The 19,503-nt window shown below is 46.4% G+C and overlaps 2 protein-coding genes across 2 annotated transcripts in view; one reads left to right on the forward strand and one right to left on the reverse strand.

Annotated features, from left to right (window-relative positions):
• Ankmy2 (ankyrin repeat and MYND domain containing 2) overlaps positions 1-4,543 on the reverse strand; it is a 51,158-nt gene extending 46,615 nt beyond the window's left edge. Inside the window, exon 1 of the mRNA XM_075948155.1 lies at positions 4,275-4,543. Coding sequence (XP_075804270.1) covers positions 4,275-4,341 — 67 coding nt within the window. The 5' untranslated portion in view covers positions 4,342-4,543. The remainder of the gene's footprint in view (positions 1-4,274) is intronic.
• A 343-nt stretch (positions 4,544-4,886) lies between these two features.
• The window catches only part of Bzw2 (basic leucine zipper and W2 domains 2), a 49,818-nt gene continuing 35,201 nt past the window's right edge, over positions 4,887-19,503 (forward strand). The window contains exon 1 of the mRNA XM_075948156.1: positions 4,887-5,022. The gene's annotated coding sequence lies outside the window, so the exon portion shown is untranslated. The remainder of the gene's footprint in view (positions 5,023-19,503) is intronic.

Below are 19,503 nucleotides of genomic sequence, written 5' to 3' on the forward strand. Positions count from 1 at the left end.
ATGTCAAAAGATACAGTTTGAAAAAAAATATTTAGCCAGGCAGTTGTGGCACACACCTTTAATGCCAACACTCAGCAGGCAGAAGCAGGAAGATTTCTGAGTTCAAGGTCATGTTGGTCTACTTAGTGAGTTCCAGAATTGCCAGGGCTACACAGAGAAACACTGTCTCAAAGAAAAAAAAATATTTATGTGTAGAGCATTTTGCCTGCATGTATGTATATGTATCACAAATCTGCCTGGTGTCATGGAGGCCAGAAGATGGCACTAGATCCCCTGGACCTGGAGTTAGAGGAGCTTGTGAAACAAGTGGGGGACAGAACCCAGGTCTAAGAGCACAATAAGTGCTCTTAACCACTAATCCACCACCCCAGACGACCAAAACGGATACGTGACAGCATCTGTATCCAGTTATATAACATGCTATAATGCTTATCTACAAGTAAAATCATGTGGAGATATCTCAAACAGCTTAACTGTATGATGTACGTGGAGGGTGCATGCACATACATATAACGTCTAATCCTAATTAATCTTATTAAATAAAAACCTAAATAAATAAAAAGCAGGAGTCAGATATCAGGTTGGAAGCTGAAAGATCAGTGAGGCAGAGCAGCCAGCCACCAGAGACTTCTTACCTCTACAAAATCTCAGGCCAAACTGGGCACGGGGGTGGGGGTGGGGGGATCCTGTATCTCTACAAAACCTCAGACTGAATGGGTGGCGATCCCGTGTCCACCCGCCTTACATTCCAACATCCACCTTGCTAGTGCTGGGATTAAAGGCATGTGTAGCATGATTAATAAATATATTTAATAAATAGAGACGGATATCTGAAGGTCAGAAATGCAAAATAGCCAGCCACTGGCTCTTACCTCTTACCTCAGTCCAAAATGGCAAATCTGCCTCCAGGAATTGTAGGAATGAGACTGTGTCTGAGAGCTGTTCCCTTCTGTCTTATATTCCTCTCTAGTTCTGGGATTAAGGGGGTAACCACTACCGCCTGGTTTCTATGGCAAACTAGTGTGGCTACGGGGATTAAAGGTGTGTGTCACCACTGCCTGGTCTGTATGGCTGACCAGTGAGGCTGTTTTACTCTCTGATCTTTAGGCAAGCTTTATTTATTAAAAATATAAATGGCCGGGCGATGGTGGCGCACGCCTTTAATCCCATCACTCGGGAGACAGAGGCAGGCGGATCTCTGTGAGTTCGAGACCAGCCTGGTCTACAGAGCTAGTTCCAGGATAGGCTCCAAAGCCACAGAGAAACCCTGTCTCGAAAAACCAAAAAATAAAAAAAATAAAAAAATTCATAAAAATACAAATGAAATATCACTATAGGCGTGAGCCTTCTACATGCTGGGATCAAAGATTTGAGTCTCCCGTAGGATCAAAAGTGTGAGATGCCAAGTGCTGGGATTAAAGGTGTGTGCGACCACTGTCTGGCCTCTATGATTAACTAGTGGCTAGCTCCACCCTCTGAACTCCAGGCAAGCTTTAGTTGTCAGAACACACACAACACACATGTGTGGAGGTCAGAGGACACCCACGGAGACCACAGTTCACCTCCATCTTTATGTGGTTTCCAGGAACCAAACTCGGGGTGTCTCATCTGCTCAGAAAGAATTTTATCACAAATGCCCTAACCCTTAAAGAAAATAGAGATATAAACTGATATCATCATATAAAAAGCTATAAAAGTATTTATACTTTGACAACTGGAGGCTGGAAAGTCACCCCACAGTTAGGAGTACACACTGCACTTGCTGGTGAAGACTGGAGTTCAGTTCCCAGCACCCACAAAATCCACATCTGGTGGCTCACAGCCCCCTGTAACTCCAGCTCCAGAGGATCTGAGACCATCTGGCCTGCAAAATACCTGCACTTTACAGCGCGCACATGCACACACGCGCACACACACACACACACACTATGTCTTAAAAACGTATTTTTTTAATCAAGACACTTCTATTATCTCTGCTATCGCATGCACTCTGAAACAGTATATTTCCACACGGTTTCTTAAGGTTATCCCTCTGCAGTTTCCTTCTCGATGAAGGGAAAATATTTCCCCAAACCACAGGCAGCAGGCTGTGGTTGACATGTTACCTGTACTAACTCACTTCATCCTTACAACAGTGTATGAGGTAGGGATTATTACACACACCCGCAGAACTTACCACTTGCAGAAGGCCACAGGAAACAATGGTGGCGGTGTTGGGATCTGGACTGCCATGGTGTCCTACTTAGCTTTCTATTGCTGTGATAAAACACTGTTACCAAAGCAACTCAGGGAGGGAGGAACACTCTGTCCAGGCAGGAACCTGGTGGCAGGAGCTGATACAGAGGCCATGGAGGGGTGCTGCTTACTGGCTTGCTCCCAACGGTTCACACTGCTTTCTTTTAAAACCCAGGACCAGTTTCTCAAAAGTGGTACTGGCCCCAGTGGGCTGGGCCCTCCCATATCAATCATTAATCCAGAAAATGCTGGCACAGATTTGTAACCTGTTCGAGGTATTTTCTCAATTGAGGTTCCTCTTCCTAGACAGTTCTAGCTTGTGTCAAATGGACAAAAACAAACAATCTAAGCCAGACACATAGTTAATGACCATTCCATGATGCATCCTGATGTTTTCAGAAAAACAAAACACAAACCTTTAGCTCTTGTAGATTAAATGTGCAAGTCCATGGCATGTGCTCAGAAGGGCACTCACTAAAATTTCCTTGGTTCTGCACTCGCTGGCTTGGAAAAATTACACCAGCGAACACGAGCATCTGTGCACTCACAAACCTTGAGCATGAGGTGGCCCAAGAAGACAAGTGGCTGGCAGGCTGTTTCTGTTGGATGCAGGCTTTGAAGAAACCCTTTCACACCTCTGAGCACATCCGAGAACTTTCACCTCCCCCTTCAGACGATATTTTCTCCAGCTGCTCAGTGGTTTTCACTTTCAAGTGAACATGTGATACCTTTGGCCTGTTTAAAACCAGAATTAACATCCCTGGTGGATTATGCGCTCTGTCCTCTTTTATTTTTGGTGGGCACAGTACCCGGCACGTAGCTGGGGTTCCTGTTCACTCAGCTAAATCCCAGAAACGCAGAGACGTCACAGGAAGCCAGAAGTCCTTTGAGAATCATGCAGTTCACAGAATGAAAATCCAACCCCAGAGCTCGGAGATTTCCGGCAAATATCGATTACCCTGAAAATCTAGTCATGACTGATTTACATGCGAGATCAGTTCCTAATCACCTGTCGAGTTCAAACACGATGGTTTCCTCTTTTCATTCTCTTCTTAGAAAGAATGCATAGGCCTTACATTACTATCTGTGATTCTGGATTGGATTTGGCTACGTAAACTGTAAACCCAGGGGCCCCGTGTTACAAATGTCCGGCTTCTCCGCATTTCGAGGTCATACGTTTAATTCTTGAACTTAAAGCATGCGCGTTAGTCACATCTGCAGCCCCCTCATCTCAGCAAAGAGACAGTGCACGTGATCAGCCGATGACACCTGACAGGTAACGGAATGCGGCTGGGAACTTGTCTAGGATGTCCACTCGGAGACGAGTGGGGGAAACAAGGCTTCTGGTTGGCCTAGGTGGCTTCCTTCCTACAAGCTGCACGGCGGAGGCGGGACTCGAATCCACAAAGTAAAAGGGAAAGCAAGCGCCAAGAAGCACACAGATCTCAAACGTGCAACACCCGACCAACGGCGGCAGCGAAAATCTCGCCCACCTCCTGACTTTTCCTGCGGGTTCCTGCACCGGCCCGGGCTACAGAGGCCCTGGATGCAGAAAGCTCAAGGCGGCACATTCAGACCGAGTTCTGTGCCCTTATAAAGAACCCTTCTAGCTGAGAGCTCCCTCCACCCCCAGCAGGGGCGGGGATCCGCAAGGGATCCAGATCCTTCGCCTCCGGAAGTCGAAAGGGCCCTTTAGACAACCCGCCTGAGCGCCTAGAATTACCAGGCCACTGTGGTCTTGACTGACTGTGGCAAGCATGCACACGCGGAGACAAGCCCCTCACAGCCGCGCGTTACAGTCCCAGAGGGGTAGTGGCAGTCTGTCCATTTCCAAAAAGCTGATTCAGAGATCTAAGCCTCGATCTGATTACGGCAATGCTTCTGCCTCCTATATTCCCCTCCCCTGTGCAATCGGCCCCCAGCTTTCTTTTCAGGATCGCAAGTTGTCCAAGGTCCCCCGGGCCTTGAGCGCGCCCCCAAGCTCCTCCACACCCAGTGACCAGGTGCACAGCACCCGGGTACTAGCCCTGCACCCGTACCTTTCCCGATCACTTCCAGCAGTTCCTTTTCTTCCTGGGTCAGCTCGCCTTTCTTTATGTGACCCATCGTTCCCGCCAGCTTGAAGCTTATTCTATTCCTTTGCTAAGGTTTTTAAAAGCGAAAGATGTATGTGTGCGTCGTGGAAGTCCTCCACAGCCAGGCAACTCGAGGCCGGGGCAGCAGCCCAGCGAAGAGGCGCTCGCCAGGGTCCAGCGGCTGGGGGGCTGGCGGGTGCGGCGAGCTCGGGAGAGCCGGGCAGGCGCTCTCCGCAAGCACCGCCCCCGCGCCTCATTGGCCCGGCCGGGAGGACGAGCTGCAAGCGCAGCAAGAGACTCCAATTGGAGCAGCTCACGAGGTCCAAACCAAAAGGAGACATCCGGAGGGGGGTTCAATTTATTGCCTAGGTTTTCTACCCTCAGGCTGACCTATTAAGAAGTACCGGAACACAGTGTTCCTTGAACTCTCCATCAGGTACCTCGCTGCCTGGCAGTGGCTTTCTGTAGGGATGCGCAGTGGCATCGGGATGCCGCTAGACACGCTGCCCCTAGAGTGATGCAGTTCTGGCGAGGGGCGGGGCCGGGGCGGGGCCGGAGCGGGAGGCGGAGCTAGACCGGGTTCCGTGTGTCTGTGTCAATGTGTCTGTCCTTCACTCCTCCATTGTCTGCCTCAGCCGCCGCCACCGCCACTGCCGCTGCAGGATCCGCCGCAGCCACCGGTCTCGCGCGTCGTCGCTCCCTCCTTGGACAGGTAAGAGGTGGCCAGGTGGGGTGGCGGGAGCCTAGGGGTGGAAAGAGTGGAAGCCTCCTCCCGGCCAGGGGCTCCCGCCGGGCTGGAACCTGGAGGAAGCATGTGCCTCCTGGGGCGGTTGTCTTCCTCTTGGTAGAGAAGCCCCCGCGCCGCGCCATCATTCCTGCACGTGCCGTGTATCGGTGCCCCGCGAGGAAGACCCCGACCTCGCTACGTTTGGCCGCCCCAGGAGCCCCGGGGACCGCGGGCGAGCCGCGAGCTGGCCACGCGGTGGAAGTGGCGGCTGCACATGGTCTCGTGCGTGGCGATCCTCAGGGAGGCCCGCGCCAGCGAGGTGAGCTTGTGATGGGGAGAGAGGCTCGGAGAAGACAATTTTCTTTTTGCAAACCTCGGCCTCCCCACTACTTGTCTGTCATATCTCTGGGCCTCTGGAAGCGGTAGAACCTGGACCTGTGGTGTTTGTTAAGGATATTCAGAAGCAAATTACGCTTGCACTAATACTTCGTTGGGGTGTGGGCTATCTTTGCTGTGAGAGAGTTGCCTGTCTTTGTAACTCGGGTTTGGCGATTTATGGAACTAGGGAGGGGAGGGTGGAGAGGGCGGGGATTAAAATTGGTGTTGCTGTCTATATATAGCCTTAGATTAGCTTCTTAATCCAGCCTTCATTCAACTGTGGTGAGGAGCCTGGAGCTTCCACCGTGGGTAGATAATGGGTGAATAAAGTGTACGCCTTTCTGTGGTACAGATACAAGACATGCTTGCTAAAATATGCAATCATCCCCCCCCCCCCCCGTGCGTATATGTAGCGTTTTACAGCGTCAATCACAGCTTCTTCAGAAATGACTCTTGGTTTTCCTGTTGTTTCTCTACAGACTAACATTGATGTTTCCCTCAAGACCCAACTGTGCTAGGGAGAAATACTTGGGTAATTAATTACGTGGGTGGTTTTTGTTAAGCATCCCCAGTGCCACCCTTTCTTTCCACAGTACCATTTATAAAGTGAAATGCCTTGTCCTCTGGCGCTCCAACCTTCATTTGCCTCGAAGAATACACTCACGCTTTAATCTCGGAATGATGTTCACTGTGCCCTGCCTTTAACCAAAATATTTTCTAAACTCCAGCTGCCTACCCCCCCTCCAAGCCCCCACAGACACATAGAGCTCCAACTTGGGGTGGGAGGAGCAGATTCTCACATGAAAATGGTTGGTAATTATTCATCTCAATGTATAACAAAGAAACTTTTGTTTGGTGATGCTCTCAAAAGGATGTAGCTGTCCCAACAAGCAGTAGGGCTTCTGAGACTGACCACTGCTGGGTAGCACTCACTCTGGGGCTATGCCATAATAATGGATTTGCCACAGGAGCCCACATAGCTAAGAAAATGCCTGAGAGTAACCCCACCAAGTGACTGCATATCATATCAGCAGATGCATAGACAGGACTGGGCTCTTAGCTGCCAGTCTTTCCATCTCTCGTGCCAAATCTGGGCCATGGTTACTTGAAGGTCACACCTGTTTGTCTCGCTGGGGTTGTCAGTTCCTCAAGGATAGCCACAGCAGATGTGTTTGCGCGGTGCGGTGGCACCTGGTGGGTATTTAGTCTTCTCAATGCGTGCCTTTAAATGAATTAAGTTGGTGATATTTAAGGACAAAGAAAAACGTCCACCTAAAAGAGGTGCAGATAAATCCTGTGTTCAGCTGGGATTGTGGGAACAGATACCTAATGGAGAGTGTTCAGAAGGGTGTCAGTAAGAAAGAGCACTGTACAATAGAAACAGTTTATGGAAATGTGTTCTCATCCAAAAAGTCTGCTGGTAATGAAATAGCTGTTCGTTTTGTCTAATTCTGCCCATGCTCGGCATAGGATTATTGTAATCACTGTTTCCTGGAATTAGCCAGTACTATCTCCATTTATGAAAATAAGAACAGAAGCTAAAGGAGGTTAATTTAGCCATAGCCCCACAGTTAGGAAATAGGGAATCTGGCATTAGCTCCTCCTTGATCCGTCTTTAAATCCTTTTGTGGAGTGTGGTGGTGCACACCTCTAATCTCAGCACCCAGGAGGCAGAGGCAGGCAGATCTTTCTAGCTCCAGGCCAGCCAGAGTTACATAGTAAGATCCTGTCTCAAAGGTTAAAAAATAAAATAAATAAACATATAGCCAAACTGAATGATTAAAAAAAGAAAGAAAGGAAGGAAGAAAGAAAAAGGAAGGACATGACTGTTCTAGGTATGGTGGAGGAGAAAGGTTGTGCAGCTAAAAGGAAGAGTAGAGGCAGGGGCATCTGGGAGAGTCCAGAGTGGACATGTCCTTGAGCCAGGTCAAGAGAGGGGGAGGGGAAAGATGGGAGAGGATGAGAACCAGGTGCAGCCGCCAGGAGTTCAAAAGGTAAAAGAGAGACTGGTAACAGAAATGGCTTCATTGTATAGGGAAGAATTCTGGGTAGAGGGGCAGGTTCTGCCAGCCACACCCTGTAACTGGTAGGGACTGTGAGGGATGCTGGGAGAACCTGGCCACCAGGTTCTCAGCCATTTGTCCCTTTACCCTGGCTCTTCTCTGTGTGCTTGGGGGGAAGTGGGGAGGAAGTACATATCCTCTGCCTAGCTGTTTTGTGTGACGTTCATGAGACCCAGTCTGCCAGAGGTCCAGTTCTCCTTTTCACCTCTGTCTGGTACCTTCTCCTTTACCCAAGCCTTCCCGAGATATGTGTGTGTCATATATGTGTCTATTCCACAGGGGTTTTTTTTTTACATAATGGAGTGTGTGTGAGAGACTCCTATTCCGTCTCCACCTTTGTAAACATAGCATTCTCTGAAATCTCAGCCTGTCCTGTCACCTCTTACACTGCTTGTATCCTCGGTGTCTGCTGTGATTCCCAAGCTTTGCCTCCCTCCCCACCTGCCTATTTCAAGGCACCCTCAGCTGAGTAAGCACCAAGCATAGTCCTCCGTTCACCTGCCAATGAGGGAGGCTCCAAGTGGGTCCCAGCAGGCCTTTCCAGTCGACCAGCTCCTCCCACTCTGCCCTAAGGTCACCATACTGCTGGTTCCCTAACTGTCAGTAATTCCCACCCCTTGTTTCTTTCTCCTTTCCCTTCCTGGAATCCTCTGTCTGGTTCACCCATTCCCTTCTCCTTCTCCATGGGAATTTCTCTTCTTTCAATTTATAAGTCTTTTTCTTCAGCTGGAATGTGTATCTTTCACCTCGCTCAGTAAGGGAAGTACAGACCCTTAGACAATGACAGGGACATAACAAATCTTTGCAAAGGCATGGCACTGACAGATGACATGGTTACTGCCATTGTTGGCAACCTCTAATGGGTCTGTATTGTGGGGACCAGCCAGCACCCTCAATCCATCCTTCCAATTAGTACCGTTTTCTGGGTCTGCATTCCATGTGAAAACGATAAGATTTAGCCAATGCCTTCTCCTCCCATCCTATAACCACTTTGCATAATTGTTTGGATCTCTTTTCCTTCTTGATGGTAAAGTCACTGGGCCAGCTCTCTCTGTGTTTATGAACACATAACCCAGTGCCTTGCTGCTAGTAGATGCTCACGACATGGTGAGCTGAATTCATTTGATCTCAAAGTTATTTTAGGTGGATTTGTTTACTTAGTTTACTAATCCTTCCTGGCAGTGTGAAATGGCACTAAACACACATAGCCATAACCAAGGGCAGGCGGTCTTGGGCTTCTTGACACTTGGCACTACCAGCTAAGGAAAAAGCTTCTCACAAATTTAGCATGCCATTCTCCATTCCCTGTACAAGCCCTGGGTCTTTCACTCTCTGCTTAAAGATAATACTTTTTATGGGGGGTTGGGGGCGCTGACAACGAGTTTTCAGTATTTTACCTGAGAGGCAGAGTTTCCCCCTGAGTGTTTGACTTCTTGAATTTACACTAGGTAGCGTCCTGATTGGCTGGAAACTTGAGGCTATTAAGCAGTTCTGACTTTTCTGACCAGAATAGTATGCTTCTGTTTTCAAAAGATTGCTTATCGTCCAGAGATCCGTTTGGAACTATTTGAGAAGGAAATGGTGTGCCTTTTGCTGCAGCGTAACCATGGGTAGAGGCTGGGACTGACTGGAAACTTGGAAGACAAAACTGGCGGCCTTTGGTTGAAACTATTTGACTAACTTCATTCACTAGCCTTCCTCCTTTTGATGATGTTTGAGCGTGAGATCCTGAAAAGTACATTTGGGAGTATGAGAGTCCCTAAGACAAGACATTGCCCCCACCTGTGAGCCGTAATATGAACACTCAATGTTTAAGTTATGCAGTTCTTCCCTGGAGTGCTCAGACGGCCACACCTAGCTCTGCAGGGGACTAAACCATCAGGAGCCTTAGTAACTTCAGCACAAGTGTAAGGAAGAGGAGCTGACTCCGTCCTTGGCTCACAGGAATGAATATCTTACTGGCAGTTGGCTGCTGTCCCTTTGTAGACAAGTCTACAGGAAGACACATAGTTTATCTGAGGAAAAATCAAGAGGTTAACAAACTAGAGATATAGGTGTTCTTCTTCAGTCTTGGAAGCCCAACTCAGAAGTCGTTCCCAAAAAAGGAGTGCCTGTCAGCTCTGGTAGGACGCGGTTATTAACACGGGGAAGCCAAGACTGTCGGGCGTGAGGACGGGTGTCTGCCCAGGCTCTCACTCACGCTTCACTTAGCTGAGTTCCTATGTGGACACCTACTTTTTGATTCCTGGAACTTTATATCATGTGTGCCTCGGTGTTGACAATTCTCCTGGCAGTTGGGGGGCTCTTAGCAAGCATGGGGTTCTGAATTGGATCCCCCCCCCCCCGTATTGTCAAAAGGTTTCTCTTTTATATATTGGAGCTATCAAGTATGATTTCAACATCACTTTCCTAGCTTTGCTTGCAGGGTTTTTAGAAAGCATTTAATTAACACGGACTCTAGTGATACAAGGAAGCTGGGGACAGCTGTACCTCTCGTTCTTAGCTCTCTCCAGAGTCTGTTTATTGGGGACAGATCTCTTCAGCAAGTGTCTTTGGGGAGGTTAGGTGCCAAGTGGAATGATTTGGCCTGTTCTAAATTTGGCATGTGTTGAGTGGAGAGTGCCAGAAATGCTCAGATGGTCCTGTTTGTAAGCTATCTACTATGTATATCAAACTTAAGGTGGACTACTGAATGACAGATACAGTGCTGTCGTGGATTTTCCTGATTTTCAGTGTTAGCTATTTTCTTTGCTTTTTGTTTGTTTGTTTATGTCAGTGACAAGGAAACATGTAACGATAGAGCTAGTAATGCCCACTTTAATATCAAGGAGAGAATAAGCACTTGGCTACCTTTAATTCTTTTAAGTCTATAATGTTACATTTAATGGGAATAGAATAATCCATTTGTGTAAATAGAAAAATTACACTTTTCCCTTCTTTCCAAATTATTTTTATCTTAGAGGAGAACTTTTTTGTTTGGTTGGTTTGTTTCTGAGACAGAGTATCTCTATGTATCCTTTCTATCCTGGAACTCAGAGACATCCACCTGCCTCTGCTGGGTTTATAGGTGTGCACTGTCGTTTAGGAACCCTAAAGAACGGCCCTGAGTGGAGGACTGCAAGTGTCCAGCTCTGTCAGCATCCTGCAGGGCTTACACTCATGACATGGTCTGCTGGCATCCTATCCTTACAGAAACCCTTCAGTGCTTTAGCCTGTGGAGGTTCCTAGCGCTCTGCTGGTTTCTAAGAGGGAGGCAGGGAGCACAGCCTGTATTTTCCTAAGAAGACAAGGTAATAGAATGGGACTTTTATGAGCAGGAAAGAGAACCTCAGGTTTAATGGTGCCAAGGAAACTGCTGGCGTAAGGAAAAGGATGTCACATAATATGCTTGGGAGTATGAAGATTATTTTCATTCAGTTTGAGCCTCTGCAGGAAATAGTTGAAAAAATGGATCCCATAACATCACAGAAATCATGAGCCCATAAATTTCCCAATAAAGAGGCAGTGTGGTTAGGCACTTTCCCTAAAGATACATGCTTATTTTCCTTACTAAAAGTCTATAGAGAATTGTCATTTTGGTGGTAACCTGCTAATTTAATATACCCAAGAGCTGACATTAGACTCAAATTAATATTTGTGTACTACTCTATCTAATTCTAAAAGTATAAAGTCTGTGAGACAAAACTTCTTCCTTCAAGACTCTTAAGTACCTTTCGTCACAACGTGGCTCTTGGGCCAGTGTCCTGGATAGAGACAGTGGACTTGTCCCGTCTTTGCCAACTCTAGAGGAGCCAGAGTCTGTACTGGATCACCAATGCTAACGTGAAATACGTGGCCTCCCTTGAGTGGGTTGAGGCCTTGGAGCTTTATCTAAGGGGCAGTCGAGAGCCTGGGTTTAGAGCCAAAGTATCCTCTCCTTGTGGTTTAATCACGAGTTAAAAAGTTAGAGAGAGAAAAAAAATCCACCCCGCTATTCAAACACTAATCGGCACAGTGGCAGCTCAAGTGAACGATAAGGGGTGTTTTGATACATTAGCTGTCAGGGGGACCTCTGCTTGGCCAGTGCCAGCTTTATGTCATAAATAGGGACAGAGCTGCACCTGCTGGCAAGTGAACACTGGGAAACTTGTCCGCTCTGGCCCCTCTGCCCCGCAGACCTGGCCTACTAGATAAACAAATGAATGATTGTCCTGTGTCTGCACCACTCTGACGTAGGAGATGGGGAAGGGGAAGATCTCTGCAGTAGATAGAGCTCTGGCCTGTGTACAAGGCTCTGAGTCCTGCCCCTCACACTCCTCAGAAAAAGAGTGTTTGAGTTTGTACCGCTGTGCTGATTTCGACGTCTTGTTGTTGACACTTCTTTGAGGACTGGAGAGATGGCTCAGCAATTAAGAGCACTTGCCCCTGTGGAGGACCCCACCTCGGTTTCCGGGTTTCCGACACCCATGTGTGACTCCATTTCCAGAGGGTTCAGCCTCCTCTTCTGATCTCCCTGGGCACCAGGCCTGCTTGTGGTGCACATACACACTTGTATACAGAACATTCACACACACATAAAAGAAGTAAAAAAGAAATTTCAGGTGCTTCCTTTCCTTTAAATTTGTGTTCCCTGTGATCGTAGATAAAACTGCTGGTGAATACATAATCCTGTCAGTGTCAAAGGTTCCGAGCGTCCCTCGGTTCTAGGCTGGCTATGGCAGTTCTGTGTCTACCGCACATGCTTTCCTTGTCTAAGGACGGGCATGGGTGTGTGTTTAGCTTTCAACTAAAGCCTCCTCTGCTAGGCAGGCTTGGGCAGGTCCCCATCCCTGAAGATGTGGTAGGAGTTTCAAGGCTGAAAGAAATTCAGGTCCGTATTTGAGTTTGCCGTATTTGACCTTGGTGTTACAATGTCCTCCTCCTGGTTAAAGTAGTTCCCTCACCAATTCCCCTTTCCTCCTTTGACTAAAGCCAGTGGCATTCACTTGTCCCTCTTGCTGTGCTGCTCAGCTTCAGACTCTGGTTGGGACTGTAAGCACAAACATGCCCATCAGTTTTGTGGCTTTAAGCCTCTGAGTTGGTCTTTGGGACTGGACATTCCCTTCTTTGCTGATCTTCACCTCCTGGTTTTCTTCAACGCGTGCAGCCTTTGTTGTGCAACCTGTAAGCTCATCAAGTATCTAAGTGGAGAGGAGATCTTGAATTAGAGTCATCTTTCACCTGAGTGTGCTGGCACCCGCCTTTAATCCCGGCGCTCCGGAGGTGGAAACAGTTGAATCTCAGTGAGTTCCAGGCCAGCCTGTTCCACATGGTGAGTTTGCGAGAAGCTAGGAAGTTATAGAGAGAGAGAAAGGGGATGAGGGCACCCAACCTAGATAGATAGATAGATAGATAGATAGATAGATAGATAGATAGATAGATAGATGATAGATAGATAGATAGATAGATAGATAGATAGATAGATAGATAGATAGATGATAGATAGATAGATGATAGATAAATGATGGATAGATAGATAGATGATAGATAAATGATAGATAGATAGATAGATAGATAGATAGATAGATAGATAGATAGATAGATAGATAGATAGATAGATTTCTCAATACTGGAAGTTCGTTGGTGAGTGTGAGCATTTGCTCAGCAAGTTTGGGAACTGAGTTTGAGTCTGAAGCACATATATTAAAAATAGCTGCCAGGGCTTCTAGTGCACACGCCTTTAATCCCAGCACTCGGGACACAGAGGCAGGTGGATCTCTGTGGGTTCAAGGGCAACCTGGTCTATAAAGTGAGTTCCAGAATGGCCAGAACTATTACACCAAGAAACCCTGTCTCAAAAAAATGAAAACAAACAAAGCTGAGTATGGTGCCCGTGCCTGTAACCCAGAATTGCAGAGTGGAGACAGGCAGATCCTGAGAGCTCGCTGACTGACCAGTCTGGCTGAACCAGCAAGCTTCTGACCCACAGAGACACACGACCTCAAGACAGTAATGCAGAGAGCAATAGAGATACCTGCAGCCTGCTCTGGGTCCCAGACACTCGTGTGTGTGCAACACAGACAGACACACACACACACCCTTCTATTCTCAGGCGCTGCGTCTGCTCTGCTGTCTAACAAGGATGAGAGGCTCTGCTAAAGGAGCGAGCACTGAAAACGAGGACGCGATTCACTCGTGTCTTTTATTTATATGCATGAGAGTCTCATGTAAAAGCATTCTTGTGAAAGGATACATAAGTGATGTTAAAGCATTAATATTGCCATTTTGCTAGTACGTGAATCAGAATAAGGAAGGTTGTGGGGCGAGCTTTAGATTTTCTTCCGTCTTTGCTTTGGGTTGTGTTGGTCTTCACCCTCGCCAGACTAACATGGTGTTAAAAGCTATGACAACCCATATTATCTTTTCTTTCTTTCTTTCTTCCTTTCTTTCTTTTTGTTTTTTTTGTTTTGTTTTTTTGAGACAGGGTTTCTCACATTTTTGGTATAGGTTTTTATGCCTTGGTTTTTATGTAATAATTACAAATTGGTGGATTTTCTCATTCCTTGTCTCCTGTTTATTGGCATTTAGCTAAAAGGAAGATTCCTTGGGGCTGAGGGTGTAGCTCAGTAGCCTTGAGTCCCACCCCGGAGCCTGCTACCCCAGGTAGTCACAGTCCTTAGGAGGTCGGTCTCCAGCTCCAGCTGTGTGGTAAGTTCTACAGGAGACCCTGTCTCAACAGCAGTCTCTTCCACAGGAGACCCTGTCTCCACAGCAGTCTCTTCCGCAGCTCTTTCTCTTCTGAGCTGTCAGTTGTTTTCACATGAACTTCAGGTGTCCCAGCTCCGATTATTTTATATTAATCATTGATGTCCTTTAATCATTCCCACTCATGATACCCAAGTTAGGCTAAGAATTCTTTCCAAAGTGGTTGCTACCATTTTAATTTTCTCCCCTTTTTTAAAGAGTTATTTGTTTATGATGTATAGTGTTCTGCCTGCATGTATGCCTGCTGGCCAGAAGAGGGCACCAGATCTCATTACAGATGGTTGTAAGCCACCATGTGGTTGCTGGGAATTGAACTCAGGACCTCTGAAAGAACAGCCAGCACTCTTAAACTCTGAGCCATCTCTCTAGCCCCCCCTTTTTATATTGTTTTTATTGAGCTATACATTGTCCTCCACTCCCCTTTCTTCCTCCCCTCTCCTCTTTTACACTCTCCCATGACCTCCATATTCCCAATTTACTCAGGAGATTTTGGGGTTTTTTTCTCCTTCCTATGTAGATTAGATTCATATATGTCTGTCTTAGGGTTCTCTTTGTTGTTTAGGTTCTCTGGAGATGTGAAATGTAGGCTGGTTTTCTTTGCTTTATGTTTAAAAGCCACTTATAAGTGAGTACATATTATATTTGTCTTTCTGGGTCTGGGTTACCTCACTCAATATGTTTTTTTCTAGATCCATTTGCCTGCAAATTTCAAGATGATTATAAGGCACCACATGGTTGCTGGGTTTGAACTCAGGACCTCTGAAAGAGCAGCCAATGCTCATAACCTCTGAACTATCTCTCCAGCCCCCTGATTATTCCTTTTTATAAGGTCACTTCTCAGCCTATTTGCTGTTTCTAGTGTTAACACACACAAACACACCTGGAGGTGGTGGCAGCCGCCTTTAATCCCAAAGCTTGGGAGGCAGAGGCAGGCGGGTCTCTATGAGTTCAAGGCCAGCCTGGTTACAAGAGCTAGTTCCAAGACAGGCTACAGAGAAACTTTGTCTTGAAAAACAAACAAACAAAAAAAAAAGGGGGTGAGGGAGGGAAGCAGAAAAATGCAAAGCTCAGTAAAAATCAATTTAAAAAGGGAAAAAATGTACACACACACACACGTGTCTGGACCACAGGCACCAGAGAATACACTGGAAGATTATAGCTATGTATTAGCTTAGGTTGTAAAAGCTGATTACAGGGAAATCCAAGGCCAGTAAGGCTGCTTGTTACACGCTTTCTTAAAGGCAGGTTAAACAGAAAGGACTGAGTACCCAGTAGGCTAGCAGTCTTGAGTCTTAAATGACCCTGGTGTGTATTATTAACTCTGGCTGTGAGTTCCAACAAAATTTCTAGTCTCTCAGAATGTCAGATATTTTCATCATAACGCATTGCCGCAACTATCAGATGGCCCAACTATTCCACTCCTGGGCATGTACCCAGATCTCAGATTGCCCCTAACAAGCTCTCTCTATCTCTCACATATGGGAAACAACCTGTTCCCACAGCCTTCCTTCCCTTTTGAGAATATCTCTTCAGCAAAAACAGCCTCCCTGTGGCACCTTGCAAGAAAACACAGGTTTGTTCTTGCCTCCCCCCAAGCCCTCAATAACTGAAGGTGACCTTCCCTATTTACAGTGGAGACTGGGCAGAGGAAGATAACCTTGGAGCCCAGGGAAAGAAAACTAAGAAGGAGGAAACATGCTAGCTTTCTGGGAGCCTTCAGCCAGTGGGCATGGCCAGTTGCCCCAAAGAGCCTCCCTTGGAGACAGGAACTTGTCTGTAAGCAGGGGAGGGAGCACAGTAGCCATCAGGTGATACGGAAATGGCTATCTGATTGGGCAGCAGAAAGGAGTCCTCTCCTCCTGAGGGCTTGAGCTGGGTGTTTCCCTCTCCAATCTTTCTGCCTCTTCAACTGGAACAATAAAGAATCTAGAGGTAAAGAGTTGAACCACCCAGCCCCTGGGTTTCGGGTACCAGATGGCTCTAAGACGTTAATGGCCCCACAGTCGCCTGCCAGCTCACACAGGTGGTAGCCTCCCTGTTGCTAGTTACACACCTTCTTCCTAGATACCAGTGTTCTGGAAAGGTAGAAAGCCAGCCTAGCTCCGTAAAGGACCATGGGCTCAGTGTGCCAGGCAGCCCTAGAAATCTGGTTAAGCTGTTGTCTCCAGGTCAGACTTCACGAGAACCGAGTTTCACAGGTATAACGGGGGCCAAGATAGCCCCATACCAACACTGAGTAGAACCCAGATTCCATACTGATGGAACTGCCCACGTGTGAAGCATGTTTTGTTAAAGCATGAACAGCTCAGGGTGCCTGGCATCAAGCCTGATTTCTGGACCGAGACCCTTAGGATCCATATTACAAAAGGATAGAACTGATTCCAGCAAGATGTAGCTGTTCTCTGCATGTGATCTGTGTAGAGATTAGCCGGAACATTTCCCCTGTTCTCTGTGCTGTGTGCCCACAGGTTCACTGGGCACTAAATAGCCACCCTTCCCCACCCCACTATAAATACAGATTAACTGGAAGATTCTAGCTGTGACGTTTCCCCTATTGTCTGCCCACAGGTTCACCAAGAGCTTAATATCTACCCCTAAAGTAGTAAATTTGACAGGTCAGAGCAGCTGCTGACTGTGTCCACAAAGAAACATCTGTAAGAGGTTCCTAACTTCTGAGCTTAGTGGCCTCTGCTTAAACAGTAGCAGAACCTCTGGGCCTCCTGGCCTCCACTGAAACAGTAGCAAAGGCGAAGGCACAGTAATCAAACTTTTTCTGCAGTCTGGAAGTTCAAACCCCCCATCTGGGGCAACAGAGGGGGAAGCCAGTCAGCTGTCCCCACTAAGTGTATTGTTTGGGCTCCAGAAACTGCTGCCAACGCTACAGAGCTCGGGAGTTCTCTTGGGACTCTGACGACCTCCCGTGTGACACCTATCCAAGTTCTGATGCCATACCACATGGTGAGGTGCTAATAAAAAGAATCTGTGCTCTTAAAAATCTCACCAACATGGCTGACCAAATGCATTAAACATACCGAACTGGATGGAGAAAAGCCCACAAGTCCTCAACCCTACACAAAGAATTTTGAGCAACTGGTGAGGCTGGGCTTGGGAAAGGGTCACACCACCAGGGAAGTGTACACCAGTTGGTTGTCTGTTTCCAAGTGGTTAGTCCTAAAAACATACATACAAGTGACAGTATATGGACCCAACAGGCTATATTTAGGAATACATATGTATATATACATGCATTTATTGAAGGAAAAACGGAGAGGCTCTTCATCTCTTACTATCTGGGGCTAGATCTAAGAAGTAGATACTGTGTATCTGGTGGCTTTGCTCTTCAGTCCTAACTTGCCACTCGGGTTCAAAAATCAGATGTCGTTTTTCCCCACCCGTCATTCCCCTGGGGAAGATTTTGCCCTTGTGTGCTAACAGCTGTTTACTCCAGCTTTAACCCTGGGGTCTTCAGTAGTCGCAAATGTCACAGGAACCCTGTTAATCAATCATAGCTACACGTGGCTACATGATTACAATGCCTACACAGGGCTGAACAATTGCAGTAGCAGCCTTTTTGAGTACCAAACACTTGGTGCTGTGGCACAGTGGGTGTCCATTGTCATCCTTCTACCCCCACTCCCCCACCCCGCCTGGGAGGTTTTTGATTCTGCTGCCCTTCCTTGAGGAGTATTCCAGGTCCTTAAGCATCAAAAGAAACATTTTATCCTCTCTCCCAGTTTGGAGGTGTGGCTACTGGTTATCTACCTTCACAGTGGATTGGAATGCTTCATTTTCTAGACTTTTTCCGGGGAGGGGACGGGGGAGGCATTGGGGTTAAGGGGATGTCATAGTTAACATACACTTGAAGCATCTTGCTGATGCAGGATACCCGGAAATCTTCCACCCATAGCTTCTGTTCAGGCCCCACAAGCCCTAGGGCATGGTGTTGCAGGTAGTTTTATGAAACCACAGGGCTATGGTCAGCTTTTGGGTTTTAACCACTACACCAGGAGCTGAGGCTGCATGTGGGTTTCCTAGCCGTGATGCATGCACTGAGTAAGTTTTCAAGAGACCCTAGTTTTATCACGGTCCCATTAGCATTGTGATTCTGATGTATCTTGTGGGCTTTTCCAAAAGACCGTAGGAAGAAACAACTTAGGGGGAAGGTCCCATCTACTGTGATCTGGGGAGGGGAAAACGGCAGCTGTGATTTTAACACTCACCTCATACATATATGTAAAAACTTCATAAAACTTAGGAAACCCAAGATCTCTTTAATGTCAGTAATTTAAGCTTTTAAAATCAATTTAATTTCAAGAAAACTTTGCTACAATAATATCAACCTAGAAGTTTTTCTATATTGAACATGTTATGTTAAAGATTGGATGTTTTCTTTTACTTAGCTGTTTGAAAAAAGAGAATCCCTTATAATTATGGGTAATTTTTAATTCTTTTAATGGTAAATTATCTTACTCAATTAGAAGATGAGAGATAATTCGTGAATCTTGCAAAGAAACCCAAAGTGCTCCTTGAGAACAGTTTCCTAGGGTTGGTGGAATGTCCTCACAAAACACATTTTTTGCAGGTGAGGTTGAAGACTGAACCCCCCACACACACACACAGTTGTAAGAATATTGACTGCACAGAGCAGTTTCTTTATGGCGTTTCATTGCAAAGTTTCTTTTCCTGCCCACTTACATAATGTTTTGAAAATGGGGCCAAATGATTCTCCAAGATACTTTATTCGGGATAATATTAACTACAAATTCAGATGATGGAGAGATAGGTCAGGAGTGTGTGTTTTCTCAGAGGACTTAAATTTGGTTCCCTTCACTCATGTTGGTTGCTTACAACTACCTATAAAATCTAGCTTCAGGGGATCAATACCTCCTTTTAGTCACTGGGCACATACTTTCAGGTACATAGACATATGTATGTGTGTATATATATTAAGAAAACATACATTTTAGATATGTTTTTATTAAGTATTTGAAGCCATAAGATTGTTCTAAAATCACATTGCCTAATATGGTAACCATTAGTCAAATTGATTATTTAAATTTTAATTGATGAGAATGAAATAAAATTAAACATTTAGGTCTTGAATCATACTAGAAGGTTCAGGGGTGAAATGTATTTTCTGCCTGCTACATTAGCGGTACGAACAAAGTAATTCCTTCTTTGTTGTAGACAACCATACTGAATACATTGTTCACAGTCAGACATAGGGCCTAATCTGGCTAACTACCTACTTCACTAATAAAGCTTTACTGATGTATAGACACAACCATTTGTTTTCATATGT

Source organism: Microtus pennsylvanicus, chromosome 14, assembly GCF_037038515.1.
Source record: "Microtus pennsylvanicus isolate mMicPen1 chromosome 14, mMicPen1.hap1, whole genome shotgun sequence".
Classification (NCBI taxonomy): Eukaryota; Metazoa; Chordata; class Mammalia; order Rodentia; family Cricetidae; genus Microtus; species Microtus pennsylvanicus.